This window comes from Taeniopygia guttata, chromosome 12 (assembly GCF_048771995.1).
Source record: "Taeniopygia guttata chromosome 12, bTaeGut7.mat, whole genome shotgun sequence".
NCBI lineage: Eukaryota > Metazoa > Chordata > Aves > Passeriformes > Estrildidae > Taeniopygia > Taeniopygia guttata.
In genome coordinates this window covers 13918593-13941614 of record NC_133037.1, presented here as the reverse complement: position 1 = coordinate 13941614, position 23022 = coordinate 13918593, and the positions used below count along the sequence as shown (strand labels likewise).

At 54.1% G+C, this 23022-nt stretch overlaps 1 protein-coding gene across 3 annotated transcripts in view; it reads right to left on the bottom strand.

The window, feature by feature from the left end:
• TEX264 (testis expressed 264, ER-phagy receptor) overlaps positions 1 to 23022 on the bottom strand; it is a 39728-nt gene that overhangs the window by 1352 nt on the left and 15354 nt on the right. For all 3 annotated transcript variants that reach the window (XM_030283330.4, XM_012572424.5, XM_072935071.1), the window contains one exon: positions 6208 to 6379. In XM_030283330.4, the coding sequence (XP_030139190.1) occupies positions 6208 to 6379 (172 nt within the window). The remainder of the gene's footprint in view (positions 1 to 6207; positions 6380 to 23022) is intronic.

Below are 23022 nucleotides of genomic sequence, written 5' to 3'. Positions count from 1 at the left end.
TCCATGGCTCCCCCACAGCCGGCAGCTCTGGCAGCAGTGTGAAGATAGGCAGGGGAGCCGCAGGCAGGTCTCAGGGTGCCAGAGCATAGGGGGAGCCTTCCCAGCTCATTCTGTGCTTCTCCACATGACCTGGCTGCCAGCCACACCCCATCTCATGACCAGGCCCCCAGGGGCTGCTCTGCCTGCCCAGGTGGACCCCTTTGCTCACCTCCTCCTCCCCACATCCCTGCCTCATTAGCTCTATCGACAATACAATTAAGGAGTCGACAAGGAGAGGAATGTGTCAGATTGAGGCCAGCAGCTTGATGCTGTTGCCAGAGCAACCAGCCAGGAGACAAAATCTTCCTGTTAAACATTAATTTTTGTTAATTATGACATCACAGATCCACGTGGTTAATTATGTCATCACAGATCCACATCGTTAATTATGATATGTCTGCAAACGCTGGGCAGGCTCTTTCATCACGGCCCTCCCTGCTCTATCTCCTCCTGCCTGCCTTGTGTCAGCAGGAAGTGAGTGCCAGGTTCTGTCACGTTCCAGCACCTCCATCCGTGCTGGACTGAACACCCCTGCTGAGGATCATGCACCAGGAGGGAAATCATGAGGAGCACCACTCAGCAGCAGCACTCATGGAGGACTGGGCTTGCCACCAGCAGGGCTGGGAAGTGGCAAATAGGAGCCTCTTTGCAGCCATCACCATCCTAGGTGGGAGAGGAGAGCCCTCTTCTCCACATTGTCTCCTTCTGGTGCAGCTCCATCCTCAGCTGCTGGCATGGGGCTGCCTTGGGTTCCACAGGCATTTCCAGCCTCCTACAGCTCCTGCAGCCAGGTGCCCAAGGCTGGGCTGCTTGCTCTCCTGCAGTTGTGTGGCAGCCACTGATCTCCTGAAGGAGATTCATCAAGGAGGGAACTTTCCTTCCAAACATCCTTAAATCCTTTTTCTGTGCTGTTTTTCTTCCCAGCCTGGGCAGCTGCCAGCAGAACTGCTTGTAAATGGCAGTCCTCTGCCTCCTGAGCAGCATCATCCCACGGTCCTGCCGGCTGAGTGACGGCTGTTCCGAGAGGACCCAGCAGTGGCAGCAGGATGAGGGGTAGCCAGAAAAGATCCACAGACACAGAGCACCCACTGCTTCATCCCACCTGGGTGGCATATTGGCTTCATCCTGGAAAGGAACCTAAACCCCCACCCTCTCACCTTGGCAACCCTTTTGGCAGCTGGCACAAGCCGAGCCCTCGGCCCCTCCCCAGGCAATGCCAGGTGACCCCTCCCATGGAAAGGAGTTAAAAAACCACTGCCCACTAACACACACCGCCTTTGCTGCAGCGTCAGGGAGCACCTCGACATGGAAACTACATTTACCCTAAGTTAAAAAGGATGTTCTGCACGCTGCAGCGAGGCGCTCGCTGAAGGGGACAGCAGCCACTGAGTGGGCACCAGGAAGGTGGGAGATGCTGTCCCACCTGACAGGACCTCAGCAGGGCAGTGGGTCAGCAGGGAGCCTCTGGAAAGATCAAGAGCTGAGGAGGATGAAGGGGAGTGTGCAGACCCTGAGCCTTGAAGACAAATTAGGGTTTGCTAAGTCTTTAGTGGTGATCTGAAAAGAAGAAATAATCTGATTTGGCCAAATTGGTGGCCTGAAGTGACACGGACGCATTCCCACCATGGCTTTGTGACAGATCATGTCATATGTGGCCATCTTGTGTCCCTCTAAGACCCCAGGGGACAGAGTGACACCAACCCCCCAAGCAGTGCCCTTCCTGCTCAGCACCTCTCCCCTGGCACCCCAGGGAACATTTTGGCTCAGAAGCTGTCATATAACCCCATGACACGAAGCAAAGAAGCTCCTGAGGAGCAGAGCAGCAGGTCAGGAAGAAGAAGAAGAAGAAGACAGGGATGAAGCTGACCTACACATTGCTCCAAGCCACCACTGTGGGAAAGCACTGCTGTCCTCACTCTCATAGCCACCTTCCTCTCCCTAGCTCCAAGGGCAACAATAAATCGAGCCCTGTTTCCCTTCAGCCAGGCACTTTGTCACTGCTCTGTCACTTCTGATCATGTTCGAGCAGCCTCAGCTGGCAAATTTGCCCGTTTCAGCAGCCTTGCTCTCCTCTGCACAGGAAAAGGCTGGCTCTGGCATGGCCACTCAGCCTGGCCAGGATAAATGTCTGGGGTGGGCAGGGCAACAGAGCTGCTGCTGCCAGGGACCATTGGGGTCAGCTCTGACTTGGGAATGTGGCAGGAGCACCCAGCTGTCCTAGCAGGGAGGCCAGGAAGGCAGTGCGAGGGCAAGCAGGGGTACAGCTCTCATCTCACAGGCTGTTACACCCACTGGTCCATCCATCCCCACACACCTTGTTTGGTTCTCCCATGACCCACTGCCCATTCCTTGCATCCACCTTCCCAAGGCTGGTCCTTACACCAGTCCAACACCCTGATCCAGCATGGCTTTTCCCCCTGGCACACTGCAGGGTAGCAGCCATCCTCTGCTGAAACCTGCCCTTGACCTTGCTCCCTCAAGGATGGCACAGCCATCCCGCTGCACCCTCACTCAGCAGGGACATGGGACCCAGGAGTTTGCATTTGGGAAACAGAGGCACAGCCCGGGGTGAAGCCATGATAGGGTGATGAGGAGTCCCCCAAAAGCCAGTGCCACCTAGGAAGAAGGGACATCAAGCAGCCAACTCCAAGAGGCCAGGGATGAGTACAACGGGAGCCACTCCCCCCACACTGCCAACGAGACTGGTGAGGAGCTGGCTCCGACATTTCATCCCTGTGCCACACCAGGTATTGACATTCCCAAATCCAGAATGAGGGAAGGCTCTCCTCCTGCACCACCCCTGTGCAACACTGATGCCTGAGCAGTGCTCCACTCCTGGTGCTCCTGGGCCCTTTCCTTCCCCTCATTCAATCAAATATTCATCACCTCTAAATACAGTGTGCTGCCAGGGGCACAGCTCGTCCATGACTGCTGAAGCTCTCACACAAGCCACCAGGAGAGGGACTGGGGCTCTTCCCAGGATGTAGAGGCAGGTAGGAACAGGCAGGACTCTTTGAAGGATGAAAGCAAGCAAGGATGAGGCAGAACACACCAGGAAAGTTGCTCCTCTGTGGCACTGGAGCTCAGTGTGTGATGCCATCAGTTGCACCTGAATGCTGTGGGACAGACTCTGCTCCAGGAAAATGAGCACCTGAGATTCTGGGCAGAGCCACATGCTCGGGAGCCATCTGTGTTCATGCCAGCAGCCCGTGTGGAGAGGCTTTTGTTTGCTTTCACCTTCCACGCGCAGCAGCGGGGTCACACTGCTGGGAGGGAGCCGCCAGCGAGGACCCGCCGAGCCAAAGCCCCAGAAAACAATTAAGTACAAAACAACTGATGGTGATTGACACTGGCCCCCTGGAGACCCATCAGCTGCCTTCCTAAAATGCTTCTCGTCTTTCCAATGACCCTGAGGACGGCGAAGAAGGGACGGAATTGGTGCAGAGGCAGCCACAGCCCCCGGCCCCTTCCTTGTGTGTTGAGTGTGTCCGTGCTCAGCAGAGCTGCTGGCGCCCTGCTCTGTGCAGAGACCCTGGACCATGCCCCACAGCCTTTGTGGCCACTGGCTTTGCTTGCAGCCACAGGCACACAGCACCTCGCAGGGTGAGATCAGGAGAAAGGACAGCAGATGACAGCCTAAATGGAGAGATTGCTCCCAGGTCAAGAGGCTGGAGAAAAAAAATCCAAGCTTTTCTTACACTTTCCAAGTCGCCTGGTATCGTCTGGCACCATCCACAATGACAGTTGAGGAGAAATGGCAACACCTTCCACTTGGAAATTCTCAAGTCTTTAATTCAAAGAAAGCATAATCAGCTGCTGGTGGGGAGTTTCTTGAGCTGTGACCAACCAGTGGTGTGTTCACACAGAGCGTTACTCTACGTGATGTCCATGCTGAAATCACACTCAGTGTCCTTATCTCAGTGTTTTGGGAGGGGGAAAGAGGAGGCTTCTTCTGTTGCCACAGCAGGACAGACAGCCCAAAGCTTCTGTGCATAGAGCAGCCTCAGCTGCCTCTGGGAGAGGAAATGGGGCTCAGAACCTTCCCAGTCTCCACTTATCCATTGAGGCAACTGGGTATTAAAGCCCTACACCTGGATTTGTGCAGCTCAGGCACAGCCAGAGGAGCTGACAGCCACCATCAGGGACCGCCACCTACCCCCACTGTCCCAGGAGCACTTTCTGAGCCTCCAGCAGAGAAGGATCACTTGAAACATCTACTCAAATCTGAGAAGTATCAAGAAATAACCCAAATACAAGCACCTGGGGTTGAGCAGAGATCATGCTGACAGATGGGGACATTGCTGTGCCCAACCTCCAGTTGGCAGAAGAAAGTTTGAAAACTGTCATAGACATCCTGGGATCTGCTGGGTCATCAAGATCTCATGTCCATCATTCATGTTGAAGCGACTAACTGGAGCTTGCTTCTAGAGAGACTGCCCAGGGAATAAAGAAAAAAGGATGGGAAAAGAAGTTTCTCTTTCTCCAACTCAGATGTGATTGCACAGATCCCAGCACATAAAATTGTTAGGAAGGGAGGACCAGTCTCATTCCATAAGGTGTAATCTTCATGGGATCACCAAAGCCCTCAGACAGGAGCTGCACAAGCCACCCATAGGCTTGCTACATCCTCAGCCAGAGCAAGGATGTGACACCCCATCACTTGTGGTTCTGCCACTGTGCTCAGCAGAGACAATCACAGTGCAACATCCAAGCCCAGCTCTTTAGTCTCGCAGGCAGGGCCAACCTCACAGTTATTATTATTTTAAGTTGGTTTTCTGCAGACTCAGCAGATGGCACTGCATCAGATTGCACTGACAAAAGTTCATCTACATGCCTGGAAGGGAAGGGGTGGTGGAGGAGCTGGCCCAGGGCTGCTGCTGGAGAGCCTGGCCCAGAGTGAGAAAGTCCAATGTCATTTGCCTTCTAAAACTGGGAAGACCTTCCTAGCCCTTCTTCCAGCAGGGCAGAGGACTCCCCCACCGTGGGCATGTTGGCAGTGGCACCCCAGGGAAAGCACCGAGAGAGCCAGGGCACAGGGCAGTGGCTGCTCCCAGCACCCCTGGCAGTGCTGGGGGGATCATGCACCCCCTGAGCAGGGCAGACGCAGCTATGAAAGCACCACCCTCAAGCTGCTTTTGCTCCCATGGGTCCTGCCACCCCTCTCCAAAGCCAAGGGAGACGGACTGTAGGAAGCTGTCAGAGCAAGTGGGCTTTGGGGCACCTCTGGCCAGGCGGGGCTGGTGCCCCAACACAAGGCAAAGAGGAGAAAAGCCAAGTGAGCACTGTGCTAACACGGGCCCTGGAAGTGCTGGGAAACAGCTCCAATTAGCCTCCTCATTGCAACACTAAATGGACAGAGCTCCCAGAAAGCAATTCCCAGGTTTGCTTTTACGCGATTAAGAATTAAAGCGAGCCAAACCTGAAGATGAGTTAAAGCAAATGACCCAACTGCCCGCGAGGCGAGCACAGCCCTCATGGTTTTTTCATGCCCATTACACAAGTGTGGGCGAGCCGTGGGGCAGGGGAGGTGGCTGCCCCTGCCAGCAGCCAGCTCGGATGTGCTGTCCAGTGCCCGGGAATGCTTGGATAGCCAGCTCCTACATCTCTCAGGCATGGGAGCATGTGGGCTGCTGAAGGCAACTAGCATTTTGGGTTACTATAGCACTGCTGTTCTGCGCCTACAGCCATTGTGGTCCCTTCCTGTATGAATACATCCAGGCTCCAACAAATCTTGCTGAGCAGATGCTCTCAGGCAATTCCACCACGAGCTACAGCAACCTGGTATTTAAGCTCTTTGCAATCCCAATATGTAACAGATGAAGATGAGATCAAGGAAGATGTATATGATAAAGAGAAAAACAAGCCCAGCTGCAACTAAAAGCTGTGAGATACAGCTCTATGCTGACAGCAGTGGGCCAGTGGCTTAATCCAGAACTGCAAGGGTTCCTGGGTGCTCCTTGAGGCATGCCATGATATCTCAGGGGATGTCATCTCAGATCCTCGGGGACCAGCACAGGGTGAGAGGAAGAGGCATGCTGAGACTCGGTGGTTGGGTACAACGTGTGCACGGGTCACTCCCTCTCTGCTCAGGCAGCAGGACTGGGGATACCAGGACCCCACCTCTGCAAGGGTGATTGAAGATGGAGCCCATGCAAAAGCCAGGATTACCTGTGATGTCTGTCTGGGCATCCTCAGCCACAGCTGCAGCAGCCCTGCTCTTCCTCTCCAGTTCTTTCATTTCAGGCACATAGAAGTCCCCTTGGCGGGCCAGGGGACACACGAAGTAGATGCGGTCCTGCTTGTAGATCTCGATCCGGGGGTGGGCACACAGCTTCCTCTCCTGGAAGACACAAAGGAGCCATGGGCAGGGATGTGCCCTCGCCCCCCACCCCAGCAGCTGCCCCACCACACTGACCTGTCAGCCCGGCCAGGTCAGCCTGGCCCTCTTTGCCCACAGGCGTGGAGGCCTAGTGAGGAGCAGAGGGTGCCATCCCAAAACCATGGTGCTGCTTTCCTTACCACACCAGCCCCAGGTATCAGGGCAGGCAGGTTTGGCTCAGAAGGTAAACAGCCAGCTAGGCTCCAGGAGGAGATGCTGAAGACCCCCAGCTCACTTGGTTTCGATGTGCTTTTTTTGGGCTGGAGCGAGGGGTTTTGGGCAGCCAGGCAGCTGCTTCACACAGACCTGCCAAATCTCTGGTTCCTGCTGGCAGCACAGCCCCACAAACAGCACAGCCCCATGAGCAGCACAGCCCCATGAGCAGCACAGCCCCATGAGCAGGCACAGCACTTCTCTGCTAATTAATATAATCCAGAGCCGACAGCTCAGGCAGCTCCTTTAGAACGGCAAGGGCAGGGGGAGTGGGAAATGAATCCCTGGCATTTCAGACAAGTCCCCCTCCTCCTTTTCCTCACCCCACCTTCCCCTGGCAATGCTCTTCAAGAGCTCAGACCCCCAGCCTGCCAGAGACCCATGACAGGGGCACGTCCCCCGGGCCGTGCCGCCCGTGCTGGGCTGGGCTCTGGGGACTCCTGGGGTGCCAAGGCCGGGCTGAGGAGCAGCTGGACCCCTCTTGCCACCCCCTCCTCGCCCGCCCGCCCGCCAGCTGCTCGCTGGCAGAGGGGGCGGCTGATTACAAGCCGGGTGAGAAAGGAGAGTGTCTCTTCAGCGGGTTTTCTTTTTCTTTCTTTCCCCTTTTCAAATCACTGACAGCTTTTATTTAACCCTGCAACCACCTTGATTATCTTCCTCCTCCTCCTCCTCCCTGCCCCAGCTATTCTCTTCCTCCCTCTTGCCCTGATTATCCTCTTCTTCCCTGACCCAGTGATTTTCCTCCCTGCCTCAACTATTCTGTGTCACGGCCTGCTGGTGTGGCTTGTTTGCACATCCTCCAGCAGGGTCCTCATCCCTCTGGGGTTCTCTGTTGCCAGAGCTGGCCCCACACCAAGAATGAGCTCTATGGACACCTCAATCATGACCTTACAAAAGCCTAAGTCCCTTTAGCCCTGGGGATGGACCAATGTGATTTAAGAATAATTTATTTCCCAGGCTAATGCTGGCACCAGGCAGGATCCACAACAGACATGAGCCAACACTGACCCTCTCCCCAGTGCTGGCAGTTTACTACCTGAAGAGCCACTTCCATGCTGCCAGGATGCTGCACAAGAAATACAGGCAGAAATCCCACATGAGCAGTTTTTGGGTCATTTTCCTGGGAAAGCCTGCAGAATCTGGCAATGCAGAGGCCCAATTTACCCAGAAACACCTCAGTGGCAGAAACATGACCTCAACAGAAGCTTCACCTGTCCCATCCCAATGCCTTTCACCTTGAATTTCAGCAGTCCTTCCTCCAGCTGAGGAAGAACCACATTTCCTATCCCAGTGCTGCAGGGACACTCAGGGATGCAGGAAGGCTTCTAAGGCACTTGGAGTTTGGAGTTCCCATTTGCAGGCAGGTGAAACACTGGGGCCTGCAGATCAAAACTGCATTAAATAAAAACAAGCTGGGTTGTTTTTAGCAGCAGAGCAGAGGCGGCTCATATCACTCCTGCTTTTTCAGCAACAAGGCAGACAAGAGCCCTCCCCACTGCTCTGCCCCTTGCTCTACCAACCACAAGCCCATCCGCCAACCTCCAGCTCAGCTCCTTATTTTAGGTTACTGCAACACACACCAGAGATAGGTATCTCCAGGATTTGCAGCGTTTTTTTGGACAAATCCAGCTGGCCCTCTACCACTTCATGCAGACGAGGACAACTCAAAGGATCTTAGAGCAAAGAGATCTTCATAAACTTCATGTGAAGTCTCCAACTAGTCTAAATCCTCAGGGCTCCAGTCTGGCCTTCAAGAAATCCCAACTTTCCAAAGCCCCTCCTAAGGTTCCAAAAGAGCAGATCTGGGATATACCCTCTCTCTACAATCTACTCTAGGCTGCTACAACTTCCAATTACACAGACAAAGAAGTGGCATCCCCAAAACACAGACAACACCCCCTCTGCCCATTAAAAATGTGGGAATCTTGGCTTTTTAAGGAATAAAAGTGCACACCTGAATGAAGAGCAGGACTGGCTCTTGAGCCAAATGCTGCTTCACATTCAAGATTATCCTATAAGAGAGACAAGGATGTTCTACCCTACCAGGAGCAGCTCTGTGTCCCCGAAGCCAGAAGAGCTCAGGTGTCCACCCCAAAGCCCATGGCTGGGTCCAGGTTGGTGGGACCACGCTGAAGTGGCTGGACACTCACTGTCAATACCCATGCCTGCCTCATTAGGGACAGCTACAACATGTGATTTCTTCCCAGCTGATCCAGGGTTTTGAAATTAAGGGAAACCAAAGCCTGGGGGTGCTAGTTTATTTCTGTACAAATTAAGCTGGAAACCAGGTTAGTGAGCTGGCCTCTGCTTCTACGCTTCTTCCCAGAGAACCCAGCCTCTGGCAGGGCTGCTGCAGAGCTCAGCACTGGCAGGTGGGCTCAGGAGAGGACAATACCCCCAAGAAGGAGCAGGGAGGTTGCAGCTGGGAATGCTGTCTTGTCCAGCCTGTGACAAAGGGATGAGGCTGCATAAAGACTTGAGAAATGGGCAGAGGCAATGAAGTGGGGAGCCATGACAACGGAAATGGATAAGGGGATCTGCTAAAGGGGCTGGGAGATCAGCCCTGTGATCATACCAAAGGAGATTAGGAAGCAGGCAGAGACCAGGCAAGAATAGTGCAGCAAAGTGCAAAAGAGGCTGGTGACACAGTGAGTTTGGGATTATCCCCGTGGAGAGAAACACTGCAATGAAAAGAAACAACCCAGAGAGACTGGAGAGCAGAGTCCAAAGGCAAAGGTGTGGGAAGAGAGCAAATTAAAAGGCTCAACAACATGGCAAAACAACAGAAAGGCTCAACAGGCAGTATTGCACTGCCACTGAGAAGGGAGCCCCTGGCTGGCTGTGCCACCAAGCCGACAGATGGAGCAGCAAGGGGAACGTGGAGTTTGCAAGGTAGAGCCCTCCAGTCAAATCCAATGCAGTCTCACACGGGTGGAGGAGCTCAGCGAGAGGTGAACAGTGGGACACTGAGTGTCAGGCTGCTGGCTGTGACAACAGGACCAGTAAGTGGGGCAAGAAAGAGGACTTGTCCCTTTGCAAGGTCATGCAGTGCCACCTCCCTCCTCAGACTCCACCAGGAGCTCTCCCTTCCTATGGCCAGCAAAGACAGAGGCACTAGCACAGCGTTCAGGGCTGATTTCTATCCAGGACCCTCCTCTGGGCACCTGAAACAGGGGATTCATTGCACATAATCCATACAGCCCACCTACACACACAAATGCATCCAGAGTCCACAAGTTCAGTTCTGACAGAACAGCAGCTCCAGCATACTCCTGCCACGTCAGACCCACTGCTTCCCGTGAAGCCAACTCCTTCTCAGCCCATCTGAGGAACGTGGTGGGGTGCTTCTCACCACCTTCTCAGGAGCAAGGCGTTATATAAGGGAAGATTCTTGCACTCCTCTTTCCCAGATGGAACAGCATCTCACCCAATCTTTAACCTCGGGTTCCATATCACCTCCCACCACATACTGACTGTAGGATTTCCTCCAGGTCACTCTCATCCCACTAGGAATGGAGCACCCCTAGCCTCACACATCAGAAAGGACAACAGGATTATGCAATGACCAGCATTTTGGGAGACCTCCAGCAGCAGGAGGTGCCAGCTACTCATCAGCACAAATCTTCCGCCCCCTACTTGTCCATAAGGTCACAATGTCTGCCCATGATATGGCTTGGGCACAGCCTCCCAGGAGGAAGATGCCCCCACTTTCCTGGGTGAGTACAAGGGCAGTCCCAGGGCTACAGAGAACATGACAAGGTATCCAAGACATGACCTGCAGTCTGTAAAATCCCAGCAGAATTGGGCAAAGGCAGAAGGAGGTGGCAGGGTGCTCATGTCACACCATGGCCCTCAGCACCTGCTGGAAGCAGAAGATGAGCTGGGGCACTGCAGGGACTGTCTTTGTCACTCTGCCAGGTTCAACTGCTCAGGAATTCAAATGCTTCATCTCCCACTGCTGCAAGAATTCATCTTGTTAGGAGACCACAAACAAGCCTTGTGGATGCTCTCTGGATCCTCACCATGCATGGGCACGCTGGCAATCAGGCTCCAGCTGAACCCAGAGCACTTCTAGTGTTGCCAAGAAGGCAGTGTGGACACAGCTGCTGTCCTCACCCCACTTCACCCCACAAGGTCCCTGTCACGCTTGACTCCTTACTGTGACCTCCTGGAATGCCTTACAAGGTGATGGTTAAGTCACACCAGCCCACTGAGTCCCTGTTTCAGGACTGATGCTGTAGGAGCAGCTCAGGAGAGGTTTTTCATACCACCACTAAGCTTCCTGCTGGAGCAGAGCTGGAGGCTGAGCTGTTTGTGCTGTCCAGCAGCTCCTGGTTCCACTGCAGGGATGTCCACTTCATGCTCCAGCCACCTGCATGCCATAGGAACACAGCCATTGCTTGTGCCTGTCACCCATCCCTGCCAGAGCACCTGCCTGCAACACATGAAAAATGTGCCTGTTAAACCCCAGCCAGGACTGAAAAGACCATGGGGAGCAAGCAGCTGGTCACCCAGCAGATGCAAACCCTCTTCTCCCTTAGGGAAACCAGGCAGCCCCCAGTTGCCCTCCTGCCCAGAGCCACTGGGAAAGCCAAGAGTGCAGGGTCCAGCCCGAGCATTGACAGCTCTCTGCACAGAGCCAGTTGGGAGAACAACTTCCCAGAGGGGCCAATGGACACATGGCCAGGAGGGCCAGACTGAAGGAGAAGCTGTGAGCTGTTCACAGGGATTCAGTTTGGCACAGTGTGCCTGGAACTGCTGCTCACCCTTGCTGTTATTGTGACAGGACATGCTGCTGCCATTGCAGGGAAGCAGAAGGGCACATTGAACTGGCTCCATCCACATCCTGCAGTGACACTGGAGCAACATCAACCACATGAGGAGTTTTTCCATAGGCAGTTGGGTCAGTCCCCTCTGTTTATTATGCTGCCACATGTAAAGAAGGAATAGAGGGAGGGTGCAAACACACAGGGGGCTTGTGACCATCGCTGGGGATTGCTGCCTGTTGGGAGGGCACACCAGCATCCCCCCAGCCAGCCACAAGCCTCACTGCCACAAGCCTCCCCTTGCCTGTGCTGCTCTGGGCAGTGCCAGCAAATCAGCTGGCACCTGGGAGAGTGTGGGGAGACCCCCGGGTGACCCACCAGCCCTGTCCTCACACGCCAGACAACACAACTCCCCCACACCTTCCTTCCAGCTGGAGGCACCCATCCTCTCCATCTCTCAGTGATGGAGTCGGACGCTTCAGTCCCGGGGATTTTAAAGGAACAACAAAACCACGTGGAGCTGAACGGCCCTAAATCAGTTGCTAAAATTAAAAGCTGAAACTGAGCCACCAGCGAGGACTGGGGGGAGCGTGCTGTGTGCCACATCCTCCTCGCTTCCTCACACGCTCCATGCTCAGTGTGTCATCCCTGCTTATCTTAGAACACGGGTGCTAGGTAGTCCTGAGAGGCTTTGCAATTCATTGGTGTTCTCCCTGCTCAGCCAGGAGACAGACTCCTTGCTGGGCCATCCCTCTGCCCCAGGCCCAGACTGGGAATGTCCCTGTTTCCATTCCTCTTTGCTCAGACAGCAGCTTGAGGTTAGACACTGCTTCAAGTCACTCATCTGAGCTGATGAAAGCAAAAAAATAGAGGCACCCCTTCTCCTGAGGCAAAGTGTCTCCTGGGCTGCACTATATGTGGCGTGGCAGCCTGAGGGGGATGTTTCCCCTCAGTTCTGCTCTTGTTAGATCCCACCTGGAATACTGCCTCCAGCTCTGGGGTCCCCTGCATGAGACAGCCATTGACAGGCCAGGGCAAGTCCAGAGGAGGCCACAGAAACAGTCCAAGGGTTGGAACAACTCTGCTATGAAGACAGGCTGAGAGAGTTGTGGTTGTTCAGCCTGGAGAGGAGAAGCCTTTGAGGAGCCCTGAAGTGTGCTTTTAAGAGATGTAGACTTTTTACCAGGGCCTGTAGTGACAGGGCAAGGGGCAATGGGTTTAAAGCAAAAGCTATCAGGTTAGACTGGACATAAAATGACTTGTGCTGAAGGTTGTTAGGCACTGGAACAGGTTGCCCAGAGAAGCTGTGGCTGTCCCATCCCTGGACATAGCCAGGTGCTCAAGGCCAGGCTGGGTGGAGCTTTAAGCAACCTGCTCTAGTGAAAGGCATCCTTACCCACAGCATGGGGGCTGGACTGGATGATCTTTAAATGTCCCTTCAAACCCAACCCAGATCCTGGTCCTCTCTGCTGAGCCACAGGCTAACAATAGGAGAGAGGGATGAAGCCTGGGTGCTCAGGGCTGTTCAATGAAGGGCAGCCAGAGGCTGAGGAAAAGCCATCAGCCCAAGAGACGGCTGGGCACAAGGAAAGACAAAGTGCTGGAGGGAGGGGCAGGCGGACATGTTTTATACCAGTACTACCTCAAACATCAAGGAAACCCCAACATCTCAGCTGGCAGCTCCAGCAGGGTGCACGTGGAGCCGGGCAGGCCCTGCCTGCCAGGGCGATGGCACCGGAGCCAGCCCAGCACGCGGCACAGCCGCCAGCACCAGGCTGCCACGGGCTGCGGAACAGCTGCTGCTTCCCAGCCCGGAGAAACTCACACTTCAGAGGTGGTGAGACTGCTCCCACGCACGTGCACTTTACTTTCAAATCCTCTGGGCTGTGAGGTGTTTCAGAAACAGAAGGTGATATTATTGCAATCAAGAAAAGGCCATTTCCATCAGCCAGCAGGAAAAACGAGTGCCACCACCAGCACTACGGCAGCGGAAAACAAAGTCTTGCCAAAGGATAACAAATCCTCCAGGTAGCGGAATACAGAGGCTGGCAATTAGCACCTCCCACACCATCAACATCCTTGCTTGCCCTCAACACGTTTCCCCCTTCTCTCAGCAGGTCCCCATCCTGCCTGCAACCAGGACACACCACCCTGCTGACGTGGCAGTACCATGGCTCCAGGACAGGCAGGAGAAAAGCAGCCCCCAAGATCCTGCCCGCAGCAGTGAGAGGGAGTGGGCGTGCATTTGGACTGTGGGAGCCGTGAAATACCGGGCTTGATAGCTTGGGAGAGTTTTTCATTTTCACCTCAGTGAAGGCAGCCCGCCATGCAATTTACACCTTGCCCACCCACACTTCCCAGGGCCGAACCACCCAGCTGCTCCCATGGCTCCTCCAGGGCGGGAACTGCAGAGTGGCAGCTGCCAGGCACGGACAAACTGAGAGGTAAAGGAACGAGCCCGGGGGCGTTGGTGGGCTCAGGAGATCCCAGCACCCTAAGAGGGCTGGCAGGGACCAGGCACAGGCTTCCAGGTCATGGCTGGCTGCGACTGTGAGAGTCATGAACACTTTTCTCCTCCCTGGGATGGAAATTCCAGCAAAAGAGAATAAGCTCCAGCCCTGCTTCACTAGAGGCCCTGACACACTCGGGACCTTCTCCTCTTCCAGCACCCACTTGAGCTGCAAGAGAAATCCTGCAGCACCCAAAGGAGCATCCATCATCTTCAGAGACGAGCCAGGTAGCAAGTCCCAGCGAGATAAAGCCTCTCAGAAAGTTGCCACGAGCAGTCAGAGCCCCCAGCGTGGGGTTAGGACAAGCCTTGGACAAAACTGCCAGCCCAGACACGTTCAGGTACATTAGTCCATGTGCTTCCAGGGATGGATCATACTGCCCCCAACTACGGGAATGTCACCTGCAGAATAAAGAGCAGATGGTGCAAACTAACGCAGTTCATGGGGCTTGGGTCCCCCCTGGTGTTATGGTTATTTGTTAGTAATTAGTCCTGGAGCAGAGAGTTGCAGAAGTAAAGGAAACTTTTGCATTTAAAAAGATGTGTTTTCTTAAAGACACAGTGATTTCCACTTTCCCAAGTTCTGCCTTGCTCCTGTACCCACAATGGATAAAATGCCAGCTGGGGAGATGGTACTCACCAGCTTCCCAGAGCTCCATAATAACGTTCTCACACTCTTCCTCCTACCCGACCCCACTACCTCCTATTTTTTCTCCTCCTTCCCCATCACGGCCACACACAAGGTCTCTGAAGGAGACTTTGATTTTAACCATTCTGAAAGCTCTAACACCGGATTTTCATCCTAAAACAAGGAATCTGTGTAAATCCACATAATCTCTCCTCTCCTGAGGAACCAGTCCTGGGTTCCTGTCCCAGTTCCTAGGAACTCCATCACTACGGGAGCACACGGGTCAACAGCTGCACATGAAAGGAGGCAGATGAGACTGTGGGAGAGGAGAACCACAGCTGGAGGGGGCTGCCTCTGATCCAGAGAGCAGATCTCCAAGGACCAACACACTCCTCCCAGTCCTCACAGGATGCTTCTTCAGCATTAATCACAATGCTGAAGGGGTTGATGCAATGATCTCTGCCATCACGGATGACTGGAGCAATGCTAAATCGTTTTGCCTGCTCTGTTGCCTTGGCAAGGCTGCCAAGAGGTGCAGCTGTGGCAATTTCTCTGTCTCCTGTCAAGGCAGGGCCTTTCAGGAAAGGGATATCATCCAAGATCATCTCCAGTTGTTCTGCCTCAGCCAGGCAGCCCACTGCACTGCAGCCTCCCACCCTGCATGGGACACCACACAGGTAAAAAGAGCCTCTATGAAACTTGTGTCTTTGTGATGTTGCTCACAGGGAGAGTAAGTTCTAACCTAGAGTGACCTGCTGCACCCTGCCATGAGACTCCTGTGGTGACAGATCTTCTTCCATGGATAACTCGGAGAGCTCCTCATCCAGGTGGACATTCCCAACCCACCTTGATTACTTTCTCTCCTGGGCCACCATTCACTTGAGTACTTGCCCTTCTGCAATAAGAATGTTCAGAGAAGCTGGAGGCTTGTGGTTCACAGCCTTCTCACACACATCCTCACCTGCAACGAGTCCTGCCATGAAATCCTCTTGCAGCAAAGCCAAAGCAACAGCCATGGAGCAGGAGCAGCAGTGCCTGGTGCCCACAGCACATGGGGGCTCTCAGTCTCCTGAGACAAGGTCTGACCTGCCTCTTCCAAATCTCAACCCCTTCCTCTTGCTATTTGGATTGCAGGCATCTCTAGCTGTTTTTCCACAGCCTCAATCAGCAGGACAAACTCAGGTGTCACATCAATGGCCCCAGGAGGAAAATGAAGGAGTGGAATAAATACCCTCCCTGTCCCTTCCTACCTCCTTGAACAACCTTGTCTTTCTGCAACGCCCCCAGCAACCAGGCTTCATGGAATATATTTCACGATGAGCTAAGCTCAGCCTCACACCATCCCTTCACAACTGAGAAAGCCAAAAAGGGAAGCTGAAGAACTTAACCTCGCTGAACTTGCACAGATAAAGCCACCAGCAGCCCAGGGCAAAGCCACGATGCAACCGCCTGATTCCCAGGCAAACTAGTCCTCCCTCCCCACCCACGGGGACTTACTGTCAGGCTTACTGGCCTCATTTGGAAGGCAAGGAAGATCCAGAGGAAGAGATCAAGCGGGTTTCAGCCTGGTTTGCTGAGGAGGAATAGGCAAGCTGATCACGACATCCCTAAGCACATCTCAAGTACAACACGTTGGCAAATCTGATGTCAGAAAGCAAATTTTCAGGACAGGAGGATCTTCAAAGCTATCAGCTAAGTGCAGCCAACAGTGGAGAAAGATTGTTTGAGCTCTGGCTCAGGGAAACCCTGCACTCACAGGCTTGACTTGGGTGACGGGGATCCCAGCCAGGCTCTCGGTAGGGCAGACACCCATGGACCACTGGCTACCTGTGGTTCACTGCCCCTCCTGCTCCCCCTTCCCTTGCCCCAGGGACACATATCTCCACGTTTTAAATGCAAGCCAGGGCTCGGGACAAGTTCCTTCCTGAATGCTTATAAATGAACAAGAGGCATTTCCCCCAGGCTTCCAGCAAAGCCACCTTCAAACCCCCACATCCAAGAGCTCGCAACTCTCTTCCCCAAAAACCTGGCAAAGGGCAAAGAGACTGATTCTGGCGGGCTCCTGCGTGATGAAAATTCCCCTGTGAGCTGGGCTAATGAAGCCCCCAGAGCCCGCAGCCGCTGCAGCCGCCGGCGGTGACGACTCGCCCGAGGAAATCCCCAGCGCATCCACCAGCGCTGGCGGGCACGGAGCACACGGCACAGCCGGGCATGGCACAAATGGCACAGCCGGGCACGGAGCACATGGCACAGCCGGGCACGGAGCAAACAGCACAGCCGGGCACGGAGCACACGGCACAGCCGGGCACGGAGCACACGGCACAGCCGGGCACGGAGCACATGGCACAGCCGGGCACGGAGCAAACAGCACAGCCGGGCACGGAGCACACGGCACAGCCGGGCACGGAGCAAACGCACAGCCAGGCATGGCACAAATGGCACAGCCGGGCACGGAGCAAACGGCACAGCCGGGCACAGAGCACATGGCACAGCCGGGCACAGAGCACACAGCAGTCAGGCACGGAGCACACGGCACAGCCGGGCATGGCACAAATGGCACAGCCGGGCACGGTGCACACAGCACAGCCGGGCATGGAGCAAACGGCACAGCCGGGCACGGAGCAAACGCACAGCCAGGCATGGCACAAATGGCACAGCCGGGCACGGTGCACACAGCACAGCCGGGCATGGAGCAAACGGCACAGCCGGGCACGGAGCAAACGCACAGCCAGGCATGGCACAAATGGCACAGCCGGGCACGGAGCACACGGCACAGCCGGGCACGGAGCACACGGCACAGCCGGGCACGGAGCACATGGCACAGCTGGGCACGGAGCACACGGCACAGCCAGGCATGGAGCACACACACAGCCGGGCACGGAGCACACGCACAGCCGGGCACGGAGCACACGGCACAGCCAGGCATGGAGCACACACACAGCTGGGCACGGAGCACACGCACAGCCGGGCAGGCAGCCCGCAGTGCAGGAGAAGCTGGGAACACCGGTGAGGCAAGCAGGGCGTGTAAGGGAGGCAAAGCAGCGGCACCAGGCAGATCCATCAGGGACAGCTCCTGGTGTCCCCGAGCTGGGACATGCCATTTCAGCGGCCACACGTGCTGGCTGCACTTCTCCACTGGCACTGCTGCGGCCGGGCATGGCAAGGCGAGGTGAAGCTGCCTTTCCTCTGCAGCTTTCACCTCCTCCTCCTCATCCCCAGCTCACCAGGGACCCGGCACAGGTCCCAGGGGCTCATTACCTCGGTCTGAGAGCAGAGCCCCCACTGAGCAGCCACCATGGTGTGCCGGGTGTGCAGGGAGCCCGTGGCTGGTGCCAGCAGGGACACAAGCTGAGCGCCTCCAAAGCCGCGCTCTTCTGCCGGCAACAGAGGCAGCAGGGGAGGGAGCAGCTGCTTTCAGCGACCTTTGCAGTCTGGCAACTGCTCCTCTGCCAGCACAGGATCGTGAATTTGACTGTGCAGATCAATCAGGAGGAGAAATCAAAGCAGTTAGGCAAGGACAAAACCCAGCCTGACTCTGCCCTTGGATCCCGTATGTTCCCAGATGCGTTCCATGAGCTGGTAATGCTCTGGAGATGCATCACACCACTTAGCTTTCCAGATCTTTCCCTCCTGGGGAGCCAACTCCCCATCTGTACCACTGCTCTGCCCCTCCAGGTACCCCAAACCATACCCAGCCCTGTGTAACACCACTGATGGCAGCACATCAGCCAAAGCTGAAGCCACCAGAGCTGCCCCAGATCCTCATCAGTACCCTGAGACCTGGAAGACATCCCTCCTCTTCCCAGTGCTGATGTCCCTCAAACTCTGGGTACCTGGAGGATGGGGAGGACTTTGAGGAAGCATATTTACACCTCTGTCCCATTCTGCCCTTCCCCAAGCAGCTGCAGCTTGCCTTGGGCAGAAGTGTACTCTGCCTGCTGCAGCTCTGTCCCAGGAAGGCTGCTGGGTCTTGGATAGCAAGAGGGGAGGGATTTGGACATTGTCTCCATCAGGAGACACAGGTGGGAGATGAAGGCAGTGGGTTCTTGGGGTGGCAGAACTTGGGAGGGACAATTGAACTTGGCACCTAGGGATGCACGTGAGAGAGGAGGAGGAAGATGCAAGAACAGAGAGGAGTCGATGGCTGTGCTGCTCCACTGTGAGCCCACAACATCTGCAGCTCCTGCAGCCACAGAAGCCAGTCTGCTCTGTTCATTCCTGTACTGCTCGTCCGAGAAATACCCCAGCAAGTCTTTCTCCACTGACCTCTTGATAAGCTTTTGCCAACTCACAGGCTGGTTACTGAATCACTGGAAGGACCTTACCCCAAGCTGTGAATCTGCACAGCGTGAAGAGCAGAGCAGCTGGCCCCAGCAGATGATAGATATCTACCTTCCTGCATGTCAAGGACCTGCCATCAGCTCCAGGCAGAAATACACCCCTGAGTTAATGAGAGTAACCAGCAATCCAGTAGCAGGGAAAAAATGCAGGTGTCTACAATGGGAATGAGGCCATTGTTTCCCTCCCTGCAGCCTTCCCAGGGTGTTGTTATGTTACAGCCTTACAGAGTGGGAACAGAGCCTGTCAGCAAATGCATTAAACCAACAGGCAGCTGCAGACAGGGCGACTCTGTGGTCAGCCATGGCACCTTCTCTGTATCCCCCAGGGCCAGGACACCCCTTCAGGTTTCATTTGAAAGGCAACAGCCCCCAGTGCCATACTGGGACTGGGGCTTCCAGACCAACCATTTTCCCAGCTGCCTTAGAGCTCCATCTTTGACCTTCAAGCAGCACCTTTGCTGAGACCATCCCTGTGAAGATAACGGAAAGAGACACACTAGCAACTTTAAATGTACTAGGACACAGTAGCAACTTTAAATGTACTAGGAGATTTTCTGGTTGGTGGTGTGTGGAATGGAGGAACAGAAGCAGAAAGGTTGTGTGATGCAAATGTGCCCATCCACAAGTTACCACTGTGATAAGCAGCCAGAGCTGGGGATGCAGAGCAGCTACTAACTTGCTGTCTCCACTGTACTCGGCTCTGTCACCTCTCTTCATCCCTGCAGGGTTGTTATAATTCCTCACATTAGCAGAAGATGCAGGTAAAACCATCTGTCCGTGGAGTGAGCACTCGGTGGTCATTGTACAAACCGCCAAAAAAAAAAAAAATCATTCCAATTACTCCATAGCGACAGAAAGTCCCAGGCATCCTTCTGCTCTGAGCCTTTGAAATGTAAAGCCACGCAGTTTGGTGTCATTTAATTTGGAGCTCAGCCTCAGATCAGCAGAGCCTTGCTGAGCTTTAGGAGGACGCAGCCATGCAAAACATACATGTGCAAAATTCATGTATCAGTGGCCTGGAAGATAAGCATACTCCAAGCTTCACCAGTAACTCCATTTCATGGCCCCAGCATCTTTCTTTTGCCATCCCAGTGCCAGAAAAGGCTGATTCTGTCCCAAAAGCTGTCTTCAGCCTTTGCACCAAATCAGTACTAGTTTCTCTCTGGTACTCAGGAAAATTGACCTCCCATAATCATCTCCTCTCTTAGGAAGGTTTGCTCCTCTCCCCCATACTGGAAAGTACATTCTTTTTCAGATTACACACCCAGCCTAGCAGACCTGGCAGGGCAGAGGCATCCAACCTAAGGGAGAGCTTATCTCCAACAAACCCAGCAGAAATGCACCTGCTCAGGCATGAGCCTCTCCCTCCTCACACTCACCACAGCACTGAGAATCCCCAGAAAGACGAATGTTGGGTGGGCTGGGGACAAAGAAAGGGGTTGGACTAGAGGCACCGTCAGGTGCTGATCCACTCTTGACGGTAACAGGTACCTTCCATCTCCTACCAACAACCAGGCACTGCACTAGATCCTGAGAGAAATCAGCTCCAGAGTGACAGAGCTCGTGCTCCCCAGGGAGACTGGCCCCTCTGCCCACTGTAGTCTGACAGCAGGGAACAAATACCTGTCCTTGTTCCCATGCAATCAGAGAGGTGCCAGGTGACCCACCCAGCACAACGGCCATGAAGGTGAAGAGAACTGCCATGACTTGCTCCTCACTCGGGATGGAGCAGGGGAAGCAGCCTCAGGAAGCTGCCTCAGCGCAGTTCTGATCTGGAGTAATCCCTTCCAGCCCCAGGCATGAGTGCTGGAGTTAGAAACCACCAACATTTCTACTACAGGCTCTGATTTTCCCTGGTGTGGCTGAAGCACAGGCTGGAATAAGCTGCCACATGCTGGAAAAGACACAAAAGGAGTCCTAGAGCTGGGGGTTCACAGGCAAAAGCCTGCAAGCCAATAATTAAGCATAGCTCAACCTTCCTCTTTCAAGGAGCTCACAGACCAGTCTGCAAGCTGCTCTGGAGCCCTGCAACAGCTGAGGCAGCTGCATACCATGAAGATGAACCCAGTCCTGGCAAATCCAGAAGAGTTCAGAGGGCCAGGATTTGGCAGCCTATCGGGACAATCCAAGTTGTTCTGACAATAAACAGGCTGTGGGTGTTTGCCCTTCGAAGGAGGATGGGATATACTGGCTGGGTGTAGATCTGCACTGAACCATTGCAACTCTCTATACCCTGCATCCACTCCCCAGGGCTGTGAGTCCCTGTGGGTCCAGGTGGAGTGACAGCCACCAGGCAACAGCATAGAGAGAGGAAAAGCACATCCTGAGCCCATGAAGGCCTCCCCAAGACGTAAGCAGCTCCACAGAACTCCACACCTATCACGGTAATGAGGAGTAGCCTCTGGACGACTCCAGCCTGCTGCCTCTGCCCAGGGCCACCAGCACACAGCAGCATCAATTCAAACAGCATCCTCGGGGCAGCAGCTGCTGCAGGCAGGCAGAGCTGACAGAGTTGTGTGTGTGTATTTATCTCCCTGTCAAACAAAGAGACCCCGAGGGACTTCCAGTGTGACCTTTTGCTTCAGAGCAAACAGCTGGGCTCGGCGACCTCACTGGTGCCCCAGCCACTGGTGCAGCCCCAAAGCTGTGCCTTGCCTATGGCACACAAGCTCCAGGCAGGAGGAGGAGGAAGAACTGATTTTGTTCTTTCATCCCTGTGATCCGATCACCACCCAGCCTCGCAACTCATCCATCCATATTTTGACTCACTGCAGAAGAGAAATGCTTTCACTCTTCTGCCCTCTCCAAAGCGGGGCCTTTCCTACCATTTTATACCTAGCTAAAATTGAAAAAGTGCAAGTTAGTCATAGCACAATGGTCCCTTTTCTGGAAGTAAAAATGCCACTGCTTTCAAGTGTATTATCTGCCTGCTCCACAGGTATCAAAGTGGGAGCTTCACAGCTAGAGAAACTGGGCCAACAGCATTTGTTGGAAAAGAGCAATATTTCTATGAAGCTGTTTCACATTTGATCGGGTTCATTTTGCTATTTCTTAAGCCTGGCACAGCTGGCAAGGTCTGGCTCAGAGTGCTATGGGGAAGAACCTGTCCAGACAAAACTCATTAGTACTCAGCTAAAATAATTGCAGAAAGGCAGATCAATCTCATCCTTGAATTAATTGACAAGCTGTCAAGAAGGGAAGACCCCAAGGTTCAGGACACTGTCGCTGCTGGAAAGAGCTGGACACATCTCCAATGCCTGACAAAGAAAACCTTTTGAACCTTTTGCATCCTCTGGGATTCTCTATAAATACATCTGGGGAGAGCATACGTACAGATCAAGTCGATAAAGAGATCTGACAGAAAAGCACTGTAGTATTTTACTCTCCCTCCCTGCCCAAGGCAAACCATTTCAGTTCTTTCTCTTCCTTGGACAGCCGTATGAAATATCCCCAGCTTCTCCCATGACCATTAATCCTCACTGCAAAGAAGAGGGGGAAGCAGATCTTTTGTCTGAGAAGATTCATCTCTGTGAGAATTTTGCAAGGTTGAGCAAGTCATTACAAAGCTGCTCTCCCAACTTTCCAAAGCAGCAGGTCAGGAAGGTGAGGTGCTGCTTTGGAAAGTTTGACCAAAATGCCTCCAAGCAGGACCACTGACTGAGAGCCAACACTGGTCCAGGCTTTTGGCTGTCAGGCCATCAGGGGTGCCCACACAGTTTGGCATGCATGGGAGGGGAGGCACTTGAAGTTCACTCTTCTTCCAGGAGCTGCCTTTGGGAATGTTCCTGAAAAAGGAGATGGGATAGCAATAGGGTCAAAATGCTGGATGTCACAGGAAAGCACCCATTGTGGCAGAGACCTGGGGCTGATCTGCCAGCTTGAACAGCCTCCCATAGCCAGAGGCTTTCAAGATGCAATTGTGTGCTAGATAACCACACTCCCATCAAAGGCTGTACCAGACTCTCTTTGCATGCCCCTTCCAACCTGTTCCCATTTTGTGATCAATTAGAACTGGGAGGCCACAGCAGCAGCAGCCTGCATCCCACACCAGCTGCTTCCCTAGAATCAGAATCCCCTGCCTGCTGCTAGGACAGACTCTTGCAAGAGTCAACAAAAAGTTGAGGAAAACCTGGGTGATTTCACACATG